This window comes from Pseudopodoces humilis, chromosome 3, assembly GCF_049639895.1.
Source record: "Pseudopodoces humilis isolate 2021_Gansu_Grassland_sample_001 chromosome 3, ASM4963989v1, whole genome shotgun sequence".
NCBI classification, from domain to species: Eukaryota; Metazoa; Chordata; class Aves; order Passeriformes; family Paridae; genus Pseudopodoces; species Pseudopodoces humilis.
In genome coordinates this window covers 19,778,031-19,803,882 of record NC_142202.1, presented here as the reverse complement: position 1 = coordinate 19,803,882, position 25,852 = coordinate 19,778,031, and the positions used below count along the sequence as shown (strand labels likewise).

At 39.8% G+C, this 25,852-nt stretch overlaps 1 protein-coding gene across 19 annotated transcripts in view; it reads right to left on the bottom strand.

The window, feature by feature from the left end:
• The window catches only part of ESRRG (estrogen related receptor gamma), a 390,416-nt gene that overhangs the window by 151,209 nt on the left and 213,355 nt on the right, over nt 1–25,852 (bottom strand). The window contains exon 1 of one of the 19 annotated variants that reach the window (XM_014252902.2): nt 6,779–6,979. The exons of 17 other annotated variants lie outside the window; for them this stretch is intronic. In XM_014252902.2, coding sequence (XP_014108377.1) covers nt 6,779–6,834 — 56 coding nt within the window. In that variant the 5' untranslated portion in view covers nt 6,835–6,979. Of the gene's footprint in view, nt 1–6,774; nt 6,980–25,852 lie in introns of those variants that run through there. One more of the 19 variants, XM_088052402.1, reaches the window with a different exon arrangement.

Here is a 25,852-nt window from a genome sequence, read left to right as displayed (position 1 = left end):
GTTTTTTTTTTTTCTGAGGCCATTCTAAACAAGCAACAGCAACTCCACATCATCTTCTCATTCTAACTTGCCAAAGCCATCAATCTCTGATCACACCTATTAGAATCTCACTGTAGCCAACGCTACATTTTGCGACAGCTTGACCAGTTGTTTAAGGAAAGAGTGTGTGATGGAGCAAAGCTAAATCGACACATCTGTGATACTTCTGACACCCCTCAGCATGGCTAATATTAATTTGTTTTCTTTGGCTAGGTAAGTGCTGCCAAAACACATTACATATGGTATGTAGTTCCAATCAAAATGATGAAAAGGAGATGTGCAGAGTTTTTTTTTTCACTTATAGCAACATGAAAACACACAGAGTGGTAAGAGACATCTACGCTAAGCTACAGAGTAATCACTTGAAAAAACTCTAAACACATTATCTTAAAGTTTGGTTTCAGAATACAACCTTTTAAGAGAACCTGCCCTCCCCCAAAAAGACAGCAGCTCAAACCTGCAAAGACTTTTCAGGAAAAGAGAATATAATTTTCATTGTATGATGAAAGGATATATTTAGACTTGTCTCCTGTGCATAGGGGTAACTAATCATATTTCAGCAGGTTATCATATAAATAAATGTGCACAATTCTGTACAAGGATATTATAAATGGCTTGATTAGACCAAGGACAAGAGCTTTCTATTTCATACACCCCACTATACTAACTTACCACAGTATATGGCGATCCTCCTCCAATTTCATACTTAAGGTTCTGTATTAGTGTCACAGAATATTAAGTTTTGCGGGTTAATTTTTTTTTGTTGTTTGTTTTGCTTTGTGTTGTAAATAATTTTGATCTAAATAAGAAAACTTCATCTAGATGAAATAAAAATTCAGGATGGTGACCCACGGTAAGAATAAGACATTCAGCGGTACAGAAAAACAGCATATGCACGTTTTATGCTCTGTAAAAGCACTTCTATCATTCTAACTTTCATTAGGCTGCTAATAGACATTTTTCTAGCAAATATAAGAAGCTGAAGTGAAAAAATAGATTTTATTTCAATTTTAAAAGAAATGGGTAATGATGCTCTGATTAAAAAGCTACACTACTTAAAAGAGGAAAATAATTGGAAATTAGATAAGATTCCCTTTGATGAAAACCTGCTACATTAAGGAACAGCAAAGAGAAAACCCCTTCTTTGTTTGAAGGAAATACAAATAAATTGAAAAATATTACAAGCATTATGTAAACAAACCCAAGAGATTTAAAGCTTTTGTAACACAGAAAATACATAAATTGCTTCATAAGACACATAAGTCAAAAGGCAATATCCTATAGAAGTTACTCTCCAACGTGCTACTGATAAAGCAATACCAAGTCTTTTAAAGAATAATTAAGCAATACTATCTGAATTAGCAGTATACAATTCAGATTAATATTTTTCTTTAGTGTTTCATAGTACCTTTACTCCTGGACAACAGAACTATAACAAAAGAGGAAAACAACCCCACAATCATAGGACTTTTGGAGACGACTAAGGACCATTAAAACCACATATGTATTTTATATTTTTGTCTGAGGACATCATGATGTATATTAACAATCATATGCAAGAAGCTTCACCCCCTAAAAATAATTATATTTTTAGATGTAAATATAACTGTATGTCCAAGGACATATTTAACTAAAAAAATTAATCTCTGTTTGATAGCCAAAACTTATAGACATGTGCATAAACATTAGATGTCTCATTTACTTGAACGAGAAAAATTTTAAGAAAAAATACAGCATCTTTTGAAAACAAAACTGTGAGTACAATATAGAACCTGCTAGATTACATGGAGATTCTGATAAAAAATGAGGTGTAAATACTTTACATTGCTGGCCAGCTCTCTTCTCATGGACAAGAAAAAACCCACATAAAACCACATAAAGGCAGCTGCTTTTTTGACAAGCAACTGCACAGGGGGAAGTTATATAGCTCTGCATACATATATACTTACTGTGTATATGTCTGTGGCTAACACACAATAGATGTACATTGCCAAAGCTGCATAAGGAATACACTATACACCTGGAACACACACAGAGGCATGGATATAAACGTGTTTGAACACAAAACTTGCTGTGCACAGGCAAAAGATTTCACACAAAATGCAAGCACACAAAACAAAACCACATATGTACATGCTGCTACAGATACGACTGCGCACGTATGACTCCCTAAGTCAAGCCTAAAAGACGATACACAAAATGTAAAAGAACATGTAATAAGTGGAATGTCAAGCTACAGCGACTGTTGGTGTCATCCCTGCACTATCAAACATACATATGAGTATGATTGGAGACAGAGAGGCTAAATATTTCACTGTCAGAGCATGTCGAGAAATGCAATTCATTTCTCTCTCATGTGCTTTAGGACAATGACAATTTAATACAAGGCCAGTGGATGTAAAAGAGATAAAAACTGAACAAACTGGCCCAGCATAATCACAGATTTCCTCTAGAGAGCTCGGTGAGCGTGAGGCTCATATGCACTTGTAACGGATCAACATTTTATTGTTTCTTCCCTCCATGAATTTGCTGTGGAAAAAAATTCATAGCAAAGCTTGTCTTACAGACAGAGGCTACTTCAGGCTTCAATAGGAGCAAGAATTCCTTCCATATTTTTTTCCTACTTCTCCTATACATTTTACTTATTCTAAGACAAAAGGTAATTATTTTATATACTTCCTTAAAAGGTTAAATAAGCATTTTTTCAATTTGTACTTATACTTCCACAGAGGTGCAAGCAACCTCGCTGCAGGCCCAGGGTCAGTCCTTTAAAAACTGTTCTGTAAAATGAACAATCCTCTTATTTATGGATATATTCTATTTTTATAGTGTATTTTTTCTATTGTAACTTTGTAACATACAGAAATAGCAGCATAGCATGCGGACTGACATATCTGTGAGAATAGACATATCATACTTTTTAGCTACTCTAAGCAAAGTGGGCTTCAAGTATTGTTAAATATTATCATAGACAAGTTACCTTCTCTATTTGATGAATAGCACCATGTATTTGAAATTAATTGCAAAAGTAGGGTTGGCTAATGAGGTGGCCCTTATCTTTTCTCAGCAGTGCAAGCACAAGTATTTTTCTGCTGGCTCAATATTTTTTAAATGCCCAAAGTGCTATTAACTAAGTTGAAATCTGATTAAAATATGAATGCTAAAATATTCACAACGGCTAATGCAGCTACACACAAGAAAAGCTAAGAAAATTCTTATCTCTTTTCTTATCATTAAGCATGTGTTTTGAAAAATAATAATTAAATAAATTGTTCCCTACAGATTCTCACAGTTGTTTTGCTTCCCATTAGCATCTTTGAAAACAGTTTGTTAAGACAATAGTTATTCTTTATTATGGAACTATGGGGATGATGCCCTTCTACCTGCCTCAGTTTAAAAAGAAATTTCTAGGAAATGTTAATGCTTAAGGTCTGTGAGAAAAAGGAGGGTGATTCTTAGGAAAAAGCAGGAGGGAAAAGTACAGAAAAAAATGATCAGCCATTCAAGAGAATTAATGGATATCCACAAGGGCTTTGCTAATAACATGGGTTAATTACCGCTGCAACGCACCAGGCTCAGTAAATAAAAGAGCACAACCATAAACACATTAAAATGAGCACCCATCACTAAAAGAGGGGTAAGCTACAGTGAAGGAAAATCTGCCAGACATGCATTTCAGCACAAACCCTTTATACTTTCTGTAGGATTCAAAAAATTGCCAGCAGGGTAGCAGAACCAAAAAAGCAAAGCCCTACAACCGGAAACAGGGAAGGAAGAAGGGACCAAGGCCTGCCTGCTGCCCAAGGGGAGAGCCCTGGGAGAGAGAGCCCAGGAAGGGGCCATGTGTCCACCCAGGGCTGTGTGCCACCCCACACACTGGGTACCCACCGGAACACCAGCCTGGGGCTTTATTTCTCAGGAACAACTGCAACAAGCTGTCTAATAAGACAAACGGGCAAGGTTAAAGACCTTCAGAGCCTGGAGAAACCGTGGAGCGGAATCAAGTGCTCCTTCCCACTTCACAAAGAAGCATTCTTCAGTCTGCCTCTTTCCTGCCTTTACAAACGAAAGACACTTGTAAAAAAATACTTTAGCAATTTGAGGCTACGCCAAAATATTTTAAAGAGTGAAACTGACATAAACGCTTTTAAGTTTAGCACATAATCAGCCTGCACACACGCAAACACACGTACATGTGAATAACACACACACTCATATTCATCCATATACAAACACAACTCAGCCAGACTCACAGGGTGACTCCACACACCATTCCCACAACACGAGAATGGCTAGAAAAATATAAAATATGTACACCAATCATCACAGCACTGAAGTACTCACATGAAGTGACACCCACGTCCACTTTTTAAATGTTACAGCCATTCTACGCAACCTTTATTTCTTGCCACCTGTGTATTCTATCGGTTCTGTTGTAAGATGAATATCTATGCATGGGAACAGATTAATTCGTTTCACATCTAAACGCTGTTGCACGTTTTTAAATGGAGAAACTGGGAAAGCAGCTACATGTTCGAATGAATGACACACAGTGAGCCACGAAACGCAAACATACATAGTGCACAGAAGCCTTCTGGAGTTACAAATATCCTCAATTTTCTACGTTTGGCATTCAAAAACCATGTTTAAATTTACTAAACTACTCCTGTTCTCCTACCCCCCTGCTTTTTTGGAGTGTTTCAATTGCCTTTCCTTCTTCCAACAGCTGTGACAACTGTTAAAACAGTCGGTAAAATTAAGTCCGCTCTATAATCCTTTAGTCAACGTTACGTTTTAATCAGAGGTTGAAGGAGATTTCCTGTTATGAACGCAGTGATTCATTTAAAATTATTAAACTGACACATATGTCAAAATGAGCAGATATACTTATTGGATCTGTTAGCTTATTAACTATTAGTAATTATTAGTGCTATTGTTATTGCTGAAAGAGCAAAAAGCTAAGACTGCAGCTGGCTTTAAGTTATTGCATTCTTTAACAAGCTCTGCCTTAAAATCAAAGCATACCTAGTGATGGTCAGACAGATGTCTGTGCACTCCCAAAATGTTCGGACAATTTTTAGCTCAAATCCTATCTACCCTCATTCATAAGAACTGTAGAAACTCCTATTTGTATGTCCTTACGCTTACATGCGAATATGCACGTTACAGTATGTAGTCAAATCACAGTTCTTATGAACATTAATAACATGTAAAATTCTGGTGTTTGTTAATTGAGATGGAGTAGCAGATATGTTTCTGAATGCTAGTTCTTCCTCTGTGTCCACTCAATCCCACATGCCTCCAGCCCTGCACTCAGACATTATATTAAGAGTGTTTTGAGACGACTTTTAATTGAGTCAGAGGAAGAAAAAAAATAGTTTGAATCTTGCACCAGAGCCAAAAAGACATGTGCCCCGATTTCATTTAAATGCATCTACTCTAAGAGGCTTATCTAAACTAATCATTCAAATTAGCTGTAAGAAGGTAAATTCAAGAAAGCTTCTTTTGGGGGGGGGGGGGGGGGGGAGGGGCAGGGGAGAGAGGGATGAAACATCCACCAAAAAAAACCCAAAGCAAACAAAAATACTCAACTTATCGTCTTTTTATGTATTTTATGAAAAAAAGTGTTACTGTTAGTCAAAGCTGTGAAAACTGCATTCTTACATTACGAAGCTATCTTACAGTATATACAGAGCGCTGACATATAAGCCATAGCTGAGAGGGCATGGTTTATTTTCTTTTCTTTACCCCCAAAACACGACAGTGGGTTTTCCCCGCGTCCCCTTCCCAAACCGTATTCCTGCGAGCCAGGCTATTTATTACTTCCCGTTTTATCTCCCTAGCATGCGACCACGGCAATTCACTTTTCATGCCTGACTTAATTACCACCAGCCATGCACTGTGCAGGCAGTAAGGACAGCTAGTGGGCATCTACCTATAGTACACTGTCACCTCCTGTGCAGCCTCTCCGCGGCCGCGACTGGGGCTGCCTGCCGGCCGGGGCTTCTCCTCGGCGCTCCTGTCACTCCCGGCCTAACACCGGGGCACAGCGGCGTAAGTGGCTCGACATGAAGAAAAATGAACCGGTCACAGCTCTCGTGATATACTAATATTTAATCCCGGCTGCGGGCTGAAATCAAGTTCAGGAGGCGCTCCTCAGCCCCAGACCGCCCGGCTCTGTTTGGGCGCCACGATTTCCGCCGGAGTCACTCCGCCAGGTAGCTGAGAAGTGCCAGCCAAGAACTGCGGCTCCTCAAAAAGTGTGTTCGGCTGCCTTTTGTAGGGAGCAGCAGGCGCGGGGAGGGACACGCCGTGCGGCGCGGACCTCGCCAAGTGCCCCCCACGCCGCCTCCCCGGCCGCTGACGCCGCGGGTCCGGAGCGGCGCCCCCCGGCAGGGCCCCCGCCCCGCCCGGGCGCCCGCCACCGCCCCGGGCACAGCGCCGGCGGCCGCTCCCGCCGGCGCCCTCCCGCCCGCCGCCGCCGGGGAGCCGGCGCACCTGTCAGACGGCGAGCGCCGGGGCGGCCGCGGAGCCGAGCGCACGCCCGCCGCCAGCAGCGCTCCCGCCGGGCGCCCCCCGCCCGGCCCCCCCCACGGCGCGCAGCGGCCGCGCAGCGCCCCGGGCCGGCTCCCGCCCGCGGCCGCGGCGCAGCGTTACCTGCAGCGGCGTCTTAGGCGCCTGTCATGTTTTGGGGCAGGCGGCGTGCGGCGGTGGGGTGGGGGCGGGGAGCGGTACCTACTCTTCCTCGTAGTGCAGGGAGAGCGGCTCCGGCAGGCAAAGTTCTACCGAATCCATGTGCGCCCGGCGACCATCCTCCGTGCGCCCCCGCGGTGAAAGCAAAGTTTCCGTGGCCGAGCGCCGCGCACTTGGCACGGGCGCGCTCCGGGCGCGGCGGCGGGCGGGGACCAAAAGCTCGCCCGCGCGCCTAATCAAGGACTTAAAGCCCCGCGCGGAGCTCATGAATATGCAGCAGGGCTGTACATATGCATCCCCCGGCCCGGGGGGACGGCCGATTGGTGGGGCCGCGGCCAATCAGGCGCCAGGGGCGCCGGGGCGGCCCGGCGCGCGGGGCGCGCGGCAGGTAGAGGGTGGGGACGGGGGAGCGGCCTGAGGCGGCGGCGGCGGCCGGGGCAGAGCCGCGGACGTGCCCGCGCCGCCGGACCCACCGGCGGGGGCCGCCCGCTTCGCTTCCCTCTTTCCCCTCTTCCCCTCCCTTCTTGCCCGGCCTCAACTTCGGCAGGTACCTTGGCAGGCTCCCGGTTAAGGATTGCGCGCAAAGGTAGAGGATGAAGTTTGGGCCGCCGCCGCTGCCGGTCGTGGCGTTTCGCTGTGGTGGCAGCCGGGCTCGGCTCCCGGCGCGCTCTCCTGAACGCCGCTTCCCTAACCTTTGGAACTGCTCGGCGCCGGGGAAAAACAAATAATTATAACGCCAAGCGCAGCCTGCCGAAGCCTCTGGGTAACTCAACTTTTCATTGTCGTGCGAGTTGCTTTTGGGGGAAAAGGGAAGGGGGAGCGGGCTGGAATTTGACTGTATATATGATATTATTATACGTAAAAACATAAAAATTATACAGCTATCTAATATAGAGATATACAATTTCATATTTAAAAATTAAAAGTTTCCTTTTCTACCGAGTTAAAAAAAAAAGACATTCCTAACAAAACGAGCACTTAAATACAGTCCTTAACATAATGGGTGCAGCTGGGAGCGAATACAGGTACGCGTGTTCCTATACAACATGGTGGGGGGGAGGTGTATTTATATATATACATAAGGCATATGCCCCTGTGCGAGTATTTGGATGTTTAGATGTGTATATTTAGAAATGAGAAAGAAAAGATCCAGAACTGATCAATTTTCTCTGTTAATGTGCAGGGATTAGAGTGGACCAACTCAGCTTGCCTCATTTTCATGAGATAAGAGCTGCACTGGAATAGCTCTGCATTAGTAAATCTGGGAAGGTGCCTAGACCTCTACAGTGTTCGGGGCTTTGGGTTTTTTAAAGTAAGTTTTGTTGAACTAAAAGGGCAATAAACATATCCCTGTAGGCATGCCTCCATAAACATCACCAAGCCCGGTTCCAGCAAAACACTGCTTACAGCCAGCTCAGAGTTGTTCTCTGGCGTTTAAAAGATTCCTGATTAAACTTGTTCCAATACAAAGAACGTACTCAAATTTGGGGACACTGGGGACACTGTTTGCACTGAAATTCGTGCACATATCCTGTTTTGAAAATATCAGTAATGAAATGGGATGATTTTTTTTTCTCAAAAGCTACCACCTTTACTTAATAATACAACTAAGGCACCATACATATTTTCCAAGTTCAAAACGTTTCTGTCCCTACCAGTGAAAACAGATGCAGGCTGTTTCTGTCTAGAAAAAAAACAAACCGACACTGGGAGGACAATAATTTCTTAGAGTGCAGCTCTTATAAAATCTTTTGTGACTGGAGCCCTAACATGATGCAAATGGCAGCCTTTTAGATCAAAACAAATCAGTGCGAGCCCTCAGAATGCAGCAATACTGTTCACAAATGGAAAAAGAAATGCCCTCTCCAGATCTGTTTCACAGCATTTTGCCGTAACAAAAATACAGCAACAGAACCAAATTCCAACATACATAGGTTCATTAGACGTGTGTGTATGATTACAGCAGAGATTCCAGCATTCTGTATTTAACCTTATGTGAAGACTGGGCCTGCTCCCTACAAACCTGGTATAAATACTTGCAATTTTAGGAATCAGAACTCACACAGCAAAACTACGGCTCAGACTACTGTATAAAAGCAGGTAGTAAAAGCTTAATTACCAGTAGCATTATGCTGTCTATATTGTTAAATGCGAACTCTGTAATTAAGATGTAAATTTGCTTATGAGCAGTGAATTAAAAAGCTCTGAAATGTAGAATAAAATTTAAGTACTCTGTAGAAACATCAGGGACAAAAAAAAAAATCATTTTTTACCAAATTTTAAAACAGGAGGCATTAAATCATGTTACTCAGTTAGAACATCCTGTTTAGATAACAATTTGATAAATGTAGATTTTGGAATCAAATCAGAACTTGAATATGATGTCTTTATGTATAGTTATCTGTGTGACTATATAAACTCAAAATACAAGTCCTACAAACCGATTTGTATGTGCACATGGGCAAAACATGCAAGTACAAATATACCGTTTGTACTGAGTATCTCTGTGTATAGATCTGTAAGTATATGAGAGTATGTCTGTTTATAGATTTATACCCAAAATGTCTATTTTTCAATATTTTTTATTCCAAAATGAATCATTGCATGTATATGTCTTTTTCTTATATAAAAATCAGCCATAAATTATTCCCCATACATGTGTGATTTGATATGGTCGCTTTTCTGTATTACATGCCTTGGAATACACCCTCCTGAAAATCTGACAGCTAATCCATTCTGAAACTTACCAAAGCACAGCTCAGCTTCATTCCTACTTTTGTTCGTTATCTCCTAAGATTTTATATTCAGGGGCTGAAACACGATGGTCTCCACTTCTGTCATGGTCTGTCTTCCTGTAAGCCCTTGTTTTCACATTCCCATACTTTCCACTACCTTGTGAGCTTCTTGTCCCCCACCCTCCCTCTACACCCCCAAACAATGCGTTTTTCCTCTCCCCCTGTGAGCCATCACTAGTTTTCTATCAAGCATCTTTCATCCAAGCAAGCGGCTCTCTGCCTTGCCAGTGCTCCTCTTGGAGAACCAAAAATACTGTGCTGTATTTTGCATGTTGATAAATGAAACAGTTGGTTTCCTCCCCCAGGGACTGAAAGTGTCACCTCCACCAGACTGGGGCCTGGAATTCCAAATACATTCTTGAACTTGGGTTTCAGAGTTACAGATCAGTTTGGGGAAAGTGAAAAAAAAAATAAAAAAAGACGATAAGAAAGAGATTACAGTCACAAATAAACTGGGGCTATCTGTAGCTTCATTTTAAGCTCTTTCGTAGAAATAAATAAAAGCAGTAGTAGCAGGAGGAAAAAGGCAATCCAGGTTTACTGAATTTTATCAGAGAATACACAATAAGAACATGCATGCAAACACACATCTGCAATAACTTACCAAAATGTACAGTGCAAAATCTTACCACAAGGAGTCTATACAAAACAGTGGTAATGGAATCAAGAGAGGGGAAGGAAAAAAATCATCAGAAGTGCCTGTACCAGTCAAGGGGCATTGCTGAGCAGCACCAACATTTCCATGTCTCCCTGTGCAGCTAATTTTTCCTGTGTGCCAAACAGCAATCTTTAAGCATCCTCACATCTAAATGCTACAAACATTTCAAGGCATCAGAAGAGCCAGATTCTTAAAGCACAACCACCTCAAGGCAATTGAAGTGAGGTTCAGTGGCACTTCACAGAAACCTCACAGTGCATTGTGTCAAATGTGTACTTACCAAAAGGAGCAATAAGCTCAAGCCAGCAAGGAAGCAGCAAGATTATAAAAGTCTGGTAGCTGCCGAGGACTTATTTGGGAATAAGCATACTTTAGATAAAGATTTGCAATACACCATGGAGCCTTATTCAAAGTCCAGCTGGAAAATACCATATTGTTAAGAGTTTGAAATAAATACTGAAGTGTCATCAAATATGTGATCTTCTCTTTATTCAGAGTCACTCATTAAAGAAACACAACTCAGATGTGATCTCACTCAATGCTACAGTAAGATTAACATTAGAACAGTATTACCACTGTCTACTTCTCTTCTGTGCTTCTCATTGGAAGGCACTTGGTGCACCCCTGGATGTGCTGCTAATGAATTCAAAAAGCTAATGCCTAAAAACTAAAACCTCCAAATTCTGCTCACCTGTTTGTACATAGTTGGACAAACGCTATCAAGTTATTACTTAAAAGCCATCTGCTACTTCAGTCTGTATTTAGCATTAATTACTCTTTGTTTTGATCTTAGGGGAAAAAGCTCACACAACAATCTCTGATGCGCCTTAGAACTTTTCACAAACTGTGTTCACAAATACATGGAGCAAGGCTTTTAGCTTTTGCTGCTACATTCAGTCCCAGCATATAAAAAAATGCCTCTGTGAAGTAGCAGCTATTGCTTTACCATGTTACTGAACTACATTCAATTTATCTGGTCTCAAATAAATACTCCATATTTTCTCCTTGTTTTATTTTCAAGGGCATGGGTATAGGTATTTAAATGACTGCTTTCACTGGTACAGAATAGAATCTGTTCACATTGCTATAAATGAATATTATTCTCTTGATGAAACACCTTTTCCAAAGCCTCAGATAAAATGAAAGAAAGGAAAAAAAAAACCACAAACCAAAACAACAACGACAACAAAAAAACACACAAAAAAACTCCACCAAAAACCAAAAAAACAGAAGGAGGGAGCTGCACACACATTGCCTGGCACCTACCAAAAAAGGTCTCCTCCCTAAAGATAATTCAGGCTCACACTTCAATATGGGTATCTCACCCCAAGCTCTTTTTTTAGTGTAAGTTTCTTCAGAGAAACTGAAGTACATTACTGTCTCAGACAGTCAAGGATAAGATGACTGAGGGAATTCAGTTGCTCTGTTTAATTAATACAGGATTATTTCACTTTCATTTTGTGAAGCTAATAATATGACTGGTGGAATGTCAGTAAAAATTAAATCATAAACTAGTGCAGTACCAAAGGGAAAACTTACTTTAGTTATGGAGTATTCCCAGCAGAAATCTTGAAAATCTTATACATATTTACACTGATAAAATACCACATGTACTTCATGGGATACTGCAAGCTTTCTACAATCCTTGTGGCATGTATTTACAGAGCAAGAGTTAACATTTTGAGATTACACATTAATAAATGAGTTGCAGTTGTATTGTTTCTTGAATGTTAAGCACCACATACTAAACGCAGGAACACGTTCAAGGTCAATGCCCTATTTTAGACCTTTTCAGCAGCTGTGATATTATGATAATCACACTTAAAATATTCCTATAGAAAGAGTAAATTAGCCCCTTTCTGAAGGGGTCTAGAAGGATTATTATGATAAACAACAAATCTGAAAGAGAACAAATTCAGATTTCTCATTTTGTTTGTTGTTTTGTTTTGGTTTTTTTTTTTTCCAGCATTACAATAAATTGCTATCTTGTACTGTGATGGTTTTTCTATCCAGGAATTTAAACAAAACACTAATGTAGAACCCAACACTTTTTTCTGCACTTACATTACCTTTTGGTGGGTTTTTTGGTGTTTTTTTTTTTTACACCTATGTAAAAAATGCATTCCTTAAAATGCATTTATGCTTTCTATTAGAATCAAAACATTCCAGTTGATATCCCATTCTATCACCTATACTGCAGTGAAATGTAATATCCCACTAAACCAGAAGGGAAAGAAGAAAACTTAGCATCAGCAGCTATTCCTAAGCAAGATTAGGGGTTTAGCTCCATCTAATTGAGGGATGAGATGTGTCCCTCAATGGGTCTCTCCCCACTCCCCCACCTGCCCTTCTACCTGACTGCAAGCTCAAAGCTCTAAAAATAGAAGAAGAAGATGGAGCGTAAATATTTCCCCAGTGAAAACACCGATAATCTTTACTGTGAGCTGACATGAATTGCTTGTTACACTGCCCTAGGATATCATGGCTTGAAGCGAGAGTGCAGACACGCACAGAGCCACCAACCACCCTCAAAGCTTTTGTGCCGTCTATTTGTGCATGTCCATGTCGCAGAGGCTCCTACGACATCTGACGTGGAGCTGGGACACCTGCTGTACAAAACGCATCCTCCAGCCTGCCTGCCCCCACCCCCAACAGTCCCAGCCCATCTTCCATCACTCTTCTGCCTTTTTCTCCCCCTGATTCCCCTCCACTCCCTTCGCTCTGGCATTTTTATTATTAATGTTATTGTTATTATTACTGTCCAAGCATAAGCTGATCCACAGGGGAGCCTGTGTAATTTAACCCCTCAAGCACTAAATTCCTTCACATGTGCCAAAGACACAGGTTTGTTGTTGCCTCCAGCAATATCCCAGGAAGACGAGTGATGGCGGTGTCATATCATCACACAGCGACTTAATCTATTGCGACACCCAGGGAACGGGTAACTGAAGAGATTTACAGAACATGCTCTCTGCCTGAATACAAAATGTTATCCCCTTTACCAACAAACTCAAGTCACAAGAAACAAAGTGAAACAAATTTTGCCCTCTTATGGTTCATTGTTTCCATGACTGCTTTATTCAATCCTACCCCCACGTTACTTGTCCCACTGTACATCATCTTCTAGCTATACAACACTTTTTTTCAACATTTTTGTTCTCCATCCTTTGTTCTTCATGTGTTCTCTGATTAACAAACAGCTAGATCATATTGAACTGCCAAGTAACATAAGCCTTGGAAATCCATGCACTAGATGACTGGAACTATCACTTACGTCAGGGTTATCTCTACATGCTGTCTTTATGTCATCCAACATCTAATGCATGCTTTTTAAGACAATGGATTAAAGTAGTTGCACTTTTTAAATATGGAAAGAACATTAAATTAAACACAGATTAGCTACAATAAATATCAACCTCAGGAAAGCATCTATTTTAACTACTGAAAATCACAAACCTCCTGTCTGTTTGTAAAGTAGTGACTTTCTACATGGTTGTCCTGTTATCCATAACTATTAAGGAACAATTCAGTATAATAAAGCAGCCTATAACTATTCTCTCCAAGATCGAGGTGAGATTCTCTCTCTTCTAACATTTCACTGACCTAGGAAATAAGAATTTGGCACAGAATTAATACTGGAGACAAATGAGACTAGTGAAATGTCCTCAGCTCAGGATAACCTGATTGTGCTGATGAAAAGAGCTTTCACCATGGGAAATTAACAGCTCTGAAACCACTGGTAACAAAGGCTGAGTTCAGATGCTCAAGAGTAAACAAATCCTTCCTCCCCATAAAGTAATAGCTACCCTTATCTCTAGACACCCAGATCTAAAATAGGTAGAGGCTTCCATGAAGCCTTCCACCGAACTCTGTCCCTATAGTAACAGAATTCTGATTTTTGTTTCAGTATGTATGCCTTTTTTAAAAGCCTGTATCAGCTGATTGACTGAGCACTCAAAAATGTAAACTTTGTTTAGAGGCATAATTAGACTCCAGGTTGCATGATTTCATGGACACACTTGTGGGCACAGAAAGACCTTAAGAACTCCTTGTACTCTCCCAACCACTAAGATGGAGAGACTTAAAAGAAGGGTTTATCATGGATATACAGCTTTCAGATGGTAACTGTGTGGTTCCAGGAATTTGAAAGAAAAGTATAATTCACCATTAATTGCTTTTCTCCCAGGTCCTTCAGCTCCAGCCCCCTGAAAGCCCAAGGCCTGATGTGTCAGCCTGCACCGAGATGCTGTTGACCACTGCTATATTCCTTTCCCCTTAGTGGTGGGTAGAGGTTTAGAACACCCACCAAGATGACAGTGCACACCAACACAAGTGCAGCAATCCTGCTATCTCTGGTAGACTTGTACACTAACATTTAAGGGAACATTAACATCATTAATACAATACAGAAGAGTCATACTTTTAACAAAAATACCTGTGTTACATTACATTATTACAATGAAAAAATTACTTTTTTTCTGGCTCTATTAGTAAGTGTGTTCAAATGACAGCATATAATCATAATGACATCCTTCTGCAGCTGAAGCCTTCTATTATCAACTCTGTTTCTGTCCTATAGCAGTTTCACTTCTATTGACCAGACAGTTAGCCCTGTTCAATTATTCAATCTCAAATCAATAGATTTAGCTCCACGTATAATAGTTAAGGTGTAAACACTATGCACATGCTCTTTCAGCTTAATTAATTTACTTGCAAATCTGAATTTATATCTTACTTTTTAAGAAACATGCAAACTTCAGTTTTCATATTAGGCTGTTTTTTCCTCCCACCAGCTCTGCCCCTGTTTCAGGTGTTACATTTCCAGAAATCGGGTTTAACTTGCCTACAACATAAATTTCTGTCTTTGACAGATAAAAAAGGAAAAGTAAGAATGATAATTATTTGATTCTGATTATGCTGAATAAAGCAATAAAATATCAGTATGACTGAGTATGACTGAGCAGATCCAATCAATATTTCGTTGCTAAAGCAGTCACTCAAGGTGTGAATTGATCCAGAAAATACAGCCTTTAGACTTACTGCACTTCTGACACTTTTATCACAAACAATTTGGTTCAATTACTGCAGATATGTGTCTGTGTGTGTGCCTATACCTACACAAACCACATGTAAATGTATTATATTATAGTCTCTTGGATACCTACGTATCTTCACACACAAAAAATAGGTGTCAAGAAAGTAAGTTGAACCAACATATGCATACAGAAGGGAATGTCTACATTTTTCATTCTAGTTAGAAGCCACTTTATTAATTTTGTCCCTCCAAGCTTACAGAGCTTCCAGGTGACAGCCAGATTCTACATTCTCTTCTCAAACAAATCCATGTTGTCTTGAGCAGCACTTGTCCCACACTCAAAACTTTAGCGCTGCAGAACAGACTCCTGATTACCTACAATGCTGTAAACTGTATAACAGATTCCTGATTACTTCATTCCTGAAAGTACATCTATTTTTGTGCATCGAGGAAACAGATCTAACACTAGTGCCATAATACGGTATCTTTACTGACCAGGTAACCCAGAATAATATGGTTATTATTTCAAACAATACTTCCTACTTCAAGTAGGAGTATAGTTCAAACAATACTACCTAATGAAATACTGATTTCCTGGGGAACACCCTTTCTGTTACCTGCCTTGAACCCTTCCAGGACTATGTCCAAAGCAGCTGCAGTTTATAAACTGGAGGATAATGCCAGGGAACTGTTACAGCAAGGAAATCTAAAGTGATTTCTGCATACAACCATTAAAATGTGACTGTTAAGAGACAGATAAGAATTTCTCTATTATTGTCAAGGAAACAATAGGCTTAAAATTTTGGAAAGGCTTTAAAACATAAAATATCAAAAGGAAAAGTTCCAACTCAGTCTTCCTACTGACCCGTTTATTCAAACTTCAGATTATCTGCTCCCAAGGTATTAGCTTCTCCAGTGTTATTAAAGGCTGTATCAGCATCCTTTAGCACTGTTTGCATTTAGTACACATATTTTCAGAATGCTAACAGACTTTTATTCAATAATGAATTTGGCAGAAAAACAAGAATCAGCTCTCTTTTAATGTTATTTTTCTAAATAAATTCTCTAAACCTGATTGAGTTAGATCCTTGAATCATGCTTTGGAAGAGGCAACTTGGAGTTTTTTAATAAAGTGAAGCACTTAAGCAAATCAGACTTTTATTCTTCATCCACTGAGAAGCCTCAGATTTAAGATGAAAGAGCTAGGCTGCCTTTCTCTCTCCTTATCCTGCAAGGTCCCTTCATTCTCCCCGTTTTCCCAGTAGATTTACTTGTGAATCTGGTGACAGCCACATTTGAAGTACCGAGGTCTGACTCCTGACCTCAGTTATGTTAGCCCTTCCCTGCAGAAGAACTACCCCTTGGATCACTGACTTGCTATTATTCTATGGTTAATAGACCTGAGCTGTGCAATATTTTTTTATCTGGCTACAGTCCTATCTCTAAATTCTCTATTTTGAATGAATACCGATTTTGTGACATGAAGTCTGCTATATAATGAAATGCAAACAATGAAAAGGCTAAATCAGTTTACAAAAAATCTATTTGTCAAACAGTGTGGAGATGCTCCCAATTTAGTCTGGGCAGTGCATGCAGCTCTTGATAAGGGAGTTAAAACCGAGCCGTTCCACTGCATAAAAATAAAAGCATCTGCAAGGGAGAGACATTTTCTTTAGGAGACTCTTCCCTAGAATCTATAGGTAATTATTTAAAAAAATATATATATATTAAAAAAAAAATACCAACCCCTTGGATTCTGCAGGAATTTTCCAACAACCAGGAGCACTGTTAGAGGAGGTAACAGCAAACGCCTCCCCAGCGCAGTCCCCTTATGTCACATTTGCATTTCTATTCAGCTACACTGCCTGACAATGAAGCAAATGGGCCTGCCTTATCTGTACAATTCCGGACAACAGAGATTTCTAAGCCATACAAAGGAACGAGCTTAACATTCAGCACTCAACACCTCCTGGTGTCCCCCCCCACCCCCCGCCCCCGGCCCTGGGGGGATGGCGGTCACACAAACACCTGGCCACGCCACAGCCTGACACCCTCGCATGGCATCCGAAAAGGAGCCGGGCAAGAGAATAACAATAAATTACAAGAAAAAGCGATCGAGACTTTTAAGGAGCTCGCCAGCCCCAAGGAAGAAAACAATCCCAACCCTCCAGATTTTCAGGCTTTGTTTGGAGCGTAAAGGAGTGTCCCTGGAATGTAAAAGTAGGTAATATCTAGTCAAGCATTTGTGACTCCCGCCGTCCCTTTTAGGCTAGTATTTAATACAGCAGATGAAACCTACAGAGCCTTTTATCAGGGAAATTTCATATCACCATAGTTTTCATTAGAAAACCTTTAGCAGCTGGGCTAACTAACTCATGCCATTTCATTGCACGACGAGGAAATTTCCGACTAATTCCTTCAAAATTAATATCGTCTGATTTAAAAGTTAGAAATGACACGAAAAACCTGCACAAGCTGAAACCTCCAGATCAAACTTATGTTATGACAGGGCTTAAGCCAGCTATAATACAGGCTAGGGCTTTAAACAGCAAGGAAAAAAATTACAGTGACACAGTTCTGTAGACACTTCGGCTTTAGTCTGGCTTTACCTTATATATATATATATATATATATATATATATATGCACATATATGTACTTACACATTATATCTTCTTGGCCCTCTCTTGCTCTCAAATACTCAGGGTAACAAAACAGGCCTCAATCTCAAGTACAAGAAACTTCATTGTGAAGGCTATTATACATGTGTTTATTTGTATACACACAAGTAATCTGGGGTAGCAAGCATGGAGAGGGAGGTGGGACAGTGTCCCTCTTTTTGTCCCAAATAGAATATCCTAAAGCAGAATATACCTTTTACGTAGCATACATAGAATTTTAAATTGCTGCCTTATATTTCAATTGTCCTGAACTTCCAGGTAAGTTTAGTCTTTGCTGTTGAACAAATGCTGAATTTCTCCCTAGAGGTGGTTGCAATGAGTAGTGATTCTCTATCTTTTTCTCACTCACACAGTTTTGAAGATTTACAGGCATCAAGATCATCACGTTAACACAAAATGATATTACTATTGCCAGAAAAACAAGGCAGTTAAGCACAGAGACAGTGAGGAACGCAGAGCATTTACCTGGATTCAAAGGAAACCCAAAGCTCCTTAAAGCAGCCCATTGTTTTAAATTTTACTAATATTGATGCATCAAAAGCTTCTGTGGTTGTTGCCTTTGCATGAGTTGAAGCAAGAGGCTGGAGTGCATTCTGCCTCTTAAGTGCTGGTATGGGAACAGCCAACTTTTATTATCCTAAGCACCAAGAATGGCTTTATTGCCAGAAGCCATGAAACTAGTATTTGTCCTGGAATCACCTCCTAAAGCACTGGGGATCCCTCAAACTCTGTCAAGGTACAGATCACTTTTACCTTCAACTGTGCAGGCATATGAGCAAATTTCATACAAGGCATGGGAATATGGTGCAGTGCAGAGCAAAATTTAGTCCTTACACTTGCTGTGATCAAAATAAAACATAGAACAGAATTAAATAATTGCTGCTAATATGTCAGTATTTTAAAACACTTTTCTAGATTGTAGTGTCAGAGATACTATGAGGTATCACACAGTACTGCATTATTGGAACTGCTTGTTTTTGTTGACTTATTAAAACAACAATTAGTATAGATGGGAGCGAGATGTGGTAACTGAGTATAGAAGAAAAGAAACCAAGTGAAACATTTTTCCACAGATTGGTCCGAGGTTCATTTTAATCTCAAATCAGATAATCTGAATGGCTTGCTGTAACTATCCAAATGAAAATAAGCTCATTATTTAATTTCATTAACATGCAAGGACAGAAGTTGTAGCATTTACCTTGCTGAATGCATACACAGTTTATGCCTGCGTATTGCATCTTGAAGATACCTGTCAGGATGGTTTCTACAAGCCTGTTCCTTCTGGAGTAGACTAAGCAACACAGCTGACCCAGAAGGATTAGATGAGAAATTCAACTAATTAATGAGCCCTGCAGGCAAAACATCATTTCTTCTGCTCTTTGGGGCTTTTACAAGGTCAGCTGGTTTGTTGGGTTTTTTTCCCAGCATCAGGTCAGACTCACTCATCTGTCAATTTACACAAGATTTGTAAGACAATAGTGGCCACTATCAAGCGAAACAACATGCTACATTTTCTCCAATCCCTACGGTATGGAAGAACCGTTCTGGCCAATTCAGCTTTAATAAAATACACTTCTCTAATGTTACTTTTCTCTTCCAGGGGCAATAGTTTAGAATTACAAACACAATACTTTCCACTTACAAAAATATTCTGGATCACAGGTTCAAATATTCTGGAACACAGCTCAACTTCCCCCCTCCTGCTCTGCTGCCTTTCTGATGATTGCTTTTCTGAGTGTCACATGGCACAGTTTTCATCCATCTGCCAGGAAAGTTTCCCAAAAAGTATACCAAGTTCAAGAAATGAGGAATCTGAATTGGAGACTTGTTCAGATAGAAATCAGAAAAACGATCAGCTCACCTCATCTGTTTCTCTAGCAGTATGTGCACTGTTACCATCCAATGGCCTCTTTGGTAATAAACTTGTCCCACCTCCCATCTGCTCTTCTTGCTGGCCTCCTGCCACTTCAGCCTCAGTCCCTTCCTGTCTTCAAGATGTCATTCAACTTCACTTGCTCCCCTACCCATTTGTTTCTCTTTCCAAGTGAGATCAAGCATACATCTTTCTATGTCTCTCACTCCAGCCTTTAACTTCTGCTCCATCTTTTTAGTAAGTGTCTATATTTCTGCTCCATTTATCATAGTTGGCAGTATGCACTATGCAGGTGTCAAGGAAACCAAGAGAGAGTTCACTATTCATGATGCTGCCTTTTCAGCCTTCTTGTGGCTTGCCTTTGAATGTCAGCTCCTTAACACTGAGCTGTATGTTCAGAAGAATATGTATCAGTTAAAGACAAATTACTTGAAACCAATACAAAAGCACGTGAAGAAACAAGGCTGCTTTAGACTTTTTCAGCTTTATCTCCTTAAGATTTTTCGTTGCATATTACTTGAGTTTTCATGTCATCTCTATAGGATTTTTTCCTTATTGGCTGAAAACAAACATACAAGACATTGTAAGGTGCTGGACATAACACGCGGGCAGACCTCTGTAAACGTGAATACCTCATGCTTTCCACATTAATACAGAATTGTGTTTCACTAAATGTAACCCAGCTCAGAAAAAGAGACATCTTAGGCTCAGCAGAAAAGAAGTTAGAGGTAAATGAGAAAAACCCAGCTGCTTTCTGCAAAGACAGAGAGGAAAACTCCACCCATCTCCTCTGCTGCCTTGAGGAGGGAGGAGGCACAGCTTTGCCCCTGAGGCTGAGCCCAAGAGGATGGGTTCACCTGCTACCAGCCAAGAATCACTGCTTTTAAGGATAACACTCAATTCCACAAACATACGAACATCATAAGAATCTAATTTAGCAGGGAGAGAGTTAATTTGATGAGAATTCACAGATTACATGTATGATAATGGTTTTCAGTTCAGACAGCTCTTTGGACAAATGCAGGTTAGAAACATGAAACAAAGGAAAGAATTAACCATTGGGGAAACTCATATATGATGTAGCTGGAGTTATTTTGCATAAAGTACAGTACAAAAGTTTCTGTACAAGGATTTTTTAACTCAAGATATTGTTCATCATGACTATAGTCCGATTTAAACTATTTTTTCTACAGTGGAAGTGCACACATCCAACATGAGCATAATTCAATGCTTTCTATTCTGTATGACAAAGAACAGAGGACAGACACTTCTCATAATCATTTATTTCCAAACACTTCTGTCCAGGCCACCTTCCTGGTTTTACCCATCATTAGTATGACAGCAACAATAAAAGTAGAATTTTTCTTACAGTAAAACAGACAAAGTGGCCAGTTTCTGGCCCAGCTAATCATCTTTTAATGCAAAGCTTATAATGTCCATCCTTAGCAATATTTTATGCATTCTTTGAAACAAGCCTGTAAAATGGTTCTGTGACTGGCGGAGCCACATCTGACAACTTCTCACATCTTCTTTCATATAATTTCTGTGTAAGTGACAAGAACTATTGATGCAAATACGGATATAAAACTAAAACTAAGAGCCTTACAAAAAAATTTAGTTTAATGCCTTGCAAAAATTCTCAGGGGGCTAAATTTTCATATTTCTCCAAAACTGTAAATATTAGATTTCAAATTGAAATTCAAATCTGAACATTTGCCAAGTCATTTTCTGGATTTTCCCTTCTTTGCTATAAGGCAATAAAACATATTCTAGTTCACTGATCAACTATGTCCCTTTGTATTCAGAGACCGCTACACAATGTCCTTATTTAAAGAAAGTGGTAGAATAAAGAATTGCTTTAAGTAGTGTAACCTATTTCCTGTCACTGTTACACCTGAGAAAAAATCCACATCTCCAGAAGGTCAGCAGGAGTGGGTCAAGGTTATGGCTGAAAAGACCCTGAAAGTGCAGGACAGCTCCACACTGGGAAGGGGTAACACAACTCTATGGGCAACACATGTGGCGTATTACGGCAGATTACAATGATATAATGAAGGGATGCCTCTCATACCCTGAAAGACAAGGACAGCATAAGACAAGAACCCATCCAATTATCTCCACTCTTATTTTATTCCTCATCCTTCAGTCAACTATCTCAAGCATGGGAAGCACCCTCTTAAATCAATCCTACGTTCATTCCATTTATCCCTTTACAGGTATGCTCATTTTATTCTGGTCCACTCGGAGTCTGGCACGACTGAGAAGAACAAATTAATCTGAGCATAAAAGTCTAGCAGGCTCTGTCTGTAAGGAGTGACCGCGTATTTTTCTTGTCACATTCCCTCCCCTCTACCCAAGTGCCACAAACCAGTCTCTGTGCCAACAAAGCTATTTAGTACCCCGTGCCATCATGTGCAGTGGGGCAAATCCACACCCTATTGACCACCACTCCATAGCTGTTTGCCTTGTCTCTCTGGTTCGACAAGTCTGTGCTGATGGCACCTGTTAAAGCTGCTTCAACTAAGCTGTTCTGCATTTGTCTGGCTGGATTTGGACTTCCCGGATCCCTGACTGAATACAAAGTGATTTGAAAAAACGGTGTTTGGCAACAAGCACAGTGGGGAGTACACTGCGTGTTGGTATACAAGAGCACAATGTGTTCTTCATAGCATCACTGAGGGAGCATGCTGCTCGAATCTCTCTGCTGTCGAGATCAAAATGGTCTCCTTTGTTGTCAGCTGTTTAATAGCAGCTGTTTAATGTAATTCCAAATGATCTGCTTGAATGAAGTTGTCATTCTTGCAGTTCACTTTAATGTAGTGAAAAAAAACCCACAAAAACAAACCAGAGCTCGGCCACATTATTTTTCTATTGTTCTTATGAAAACTTGCACTCTCTCATATTTCTGCTAGCCTATAAAAATAATTAAAGTCCAATTTCTTGAAATAAAACATAATTTGAGGGAAAAATAGGCAATATTTATTTCAAAACACTTTTCTTTCAGACACTCGAGAATGGCTTAAATAAAAACTTCTTTGCTACTAAAAAATTACACACAGAAAGAAGTGAACTTGTCAGCAAATATGCAAGCAAAAAGAATACCTATTTCTGTAGGTATTTCAAGATATTCTCCCCTAGTGGGGATTATAATTTATTTTATTGCATTTCATAAAGCAGAAAAAGTTGCAGCAGAATGTTGATAGAGTGAAAAAAAACATATGCACTCTTCTTGATGAAGCAGTTTAGCTGAAGAAAGTATGCCTTAGCATCAAGAAAGTATGCCTTTATATTGTGCGTGGGTTTTGTTAAAATCTGTTTGATACCAAGAACGATAATAAGGATCATAATCTGTAAAAATATTTGCAGCTCTCTGATGAACAATAGAGGGCACTAATGTTTCTAATCTGGCAAACGCATCACGCGCCAGACAGACAAAATAGCCATGGTACTTGTAGCACACAAACCACATCATCTATGCTAAATACGTAGATAGTAGAGAGAGGATTTCTGTCTCTCAGAAAAGTTCTTTTTGTCCTTTAAACTTCCTTTTTTTTTTTTCTTTGTGCCTGCAGAAAGTAGGATGTGATAATAACGCGCTAATACTTGCAGCCTTTCAAAGCGTTATTTTCTTTTGTTCATTGAACAAAGCAGACGCAACTTTTCCTGGTATAAATCCTTCTTCTGTGTACTTTCTCACCACATTCTTCTCTGTTTACCTATAGCTGTGTACAGTAGTTCAAGGTAAAGCAATTCCACTGATAAATGCGGAAGCTGAAGGATGCTTAACTTGTGTTACCTGCACTCCCAGCAATCTAATGCAGAAATATTGGCTAGTGACATCAGTAACTGGGAGATCCTGGGGCACCACCTGAAAGCTCTGAGTTAGAAGGGCTTATCAGGGAATCTAACACCACTGAAGTATTCACTTAGCTCTGGAAAGATGCAGCTGCTGAAAGTGGTAGTTTCAATAAAAAATGCAATGCAAGTATATTAGAATGGTTCTTAAACTACCTTTTCTCTACAAGCACTAGAAACATCCATTTAGAAAACAAATCAGCCTTTTCCCCCAGAATAAATCTCAAGAAGATAAAAACTTTGTTAGTAATACTAGTAGCTGAACATTGTCTACCTTTTTTAAAATGCTTACCAGTGTCTCTCATTGCTATTCAAAGAAACAGATTTATTTCTCAGCCTTGGAGATTGAAACTTTGTCAAGAGAGACTTAATGCCAGACACCAACTAACAGATTGCTGCTAATACTGTGAAAAATTGGTAAATGCACTGTGATTAGTTCAGAGTAACATAAGAAATACTAATATTCTGATGCAGTAATTTCAGCACTTAATTGTTAGTGAAAAATGAAACAAGTTCACACTACAGACAGCAAAGTCTTCACAAATTTCATGGCTTCATTTCTGACTCCTCAATTTTAGAAGAGGTGGATGGTCTCTTCAAAACTACCAAGATCTCTAGGAAATCTTTAGATGTTAGCATCTTACCCAAGTCAAATGAGACACTTTTAAGACCGTGTTAATAGCTAGGCTCAAATCTAAAAGCTGAACTCAAGTTACTTCCACCACAAAGACAAGATACGCACAATTAGGGAAAGTAACTCAAATTTCTGTCCCAAGTCAGTCTGAAATATGAGTTGCCACCTTCCAATCTGGAATGTTTAAAGACTTTTTGGCCAGAGATCTGAATAGTCAATGCAAGTACTAGATGTTCTTTATTTGACTATACTGTAAAGGTCAAAAACCTACATGCCATTCAAGCAACCCTCCTTGGAGTTTTCTGACGTCAAAAGATTATTCCCTAACTTCAAAGGGGTTTGTATTGTTTGGTTTGTTTGTTTTTCTTAGTTTTTTCTTTTTAAATATGACCTTAACAAAAGCATTCTGCCTTTTGTATCTTTATTTTTTGTGCCACTGCAGAGACTGGCCTTTGCATATTTCTCCATTTATTTCAAGCAGTCATAAGAGACATTGCAACTAACAGGTAAAATAGAAGCCTTCCTATGAGGGATTATCATTCCAATTCAGAATATTATATTAAGTGCTATCACACTGATGACACTCAATTGTATCTTACTGTCTTGAGAGACAAGTAACAACCAGACACAAAGACGCTCTGTGATGCTGCCCAACACAAAAGAGAGCAGACAAATTCTTGCTTATTTCTATGCTAAAAATGTAAACAAGAGACAGAGCTATGGACTCTAAGATATTTTGTATACAACAAAACTTTGGCAGTAGGCCAAAAGCCATAAAAATATAGAAGGAGTACCTGAAAAAGAAGAAACGTTTGAAAGATAAAGACAAGAACCTTTGATGGACCTTATTTTAAAAAAACATTTTAAGCAACTCATTGGTGTTTTACCGGAGAAGTTCTATGCATATGTTGAACTTAGACAAAAAAAAAATAAAAATAAAAATTGCATAAAGATTCAAGTTACTATCACTTGCCTATTTTCCTTGACCAGCCTTCAGCAGCTCAACAATGAGCACTACACCAACCATCACCCTCAACTTGGATGTCACCCTTGGCTGTCTTGAAGTCATTGCTCAGAATCTTTACCTAGGTCAGAAACTATCCTGTCTGTAGCATTCCTCTTTCCTCTAAGTCATAATTGTTCTTTAAAGGAAAATTTATCACAAATCTGCTAGATCCCAAAACCACAGATTCCAAATATTTTGAAAGACACATGGAATAACTTGTCTGCTACTTGACCCTCCCCCCCGCTATGTTTTCCCCAAGGTACTGTCCACCGTGTCAAAATACTGATTGTCCTGTCTTCTCAGTAACAGTCTCAACATTATTTTCCTGTCATTCTCCACATCAGACAATAGTGTGTGCACCTCAATACAGGTATGAGAATTTACTGGTTATTAGTCTGCAGTTTTTATTTGATGAATGCTTATGACGACACCGGGCCAAATGTTATTGCTAGTTGCATCACCAACTTTGGACTCAAAAGGATTTGCTTTAATGGAGTTAGAATGGACTCATACCAGCACAAAACAAATCTAGAGACAGATGAAATAAGAAAACACATTAACAAAACAACAATTACAGAAAAGTA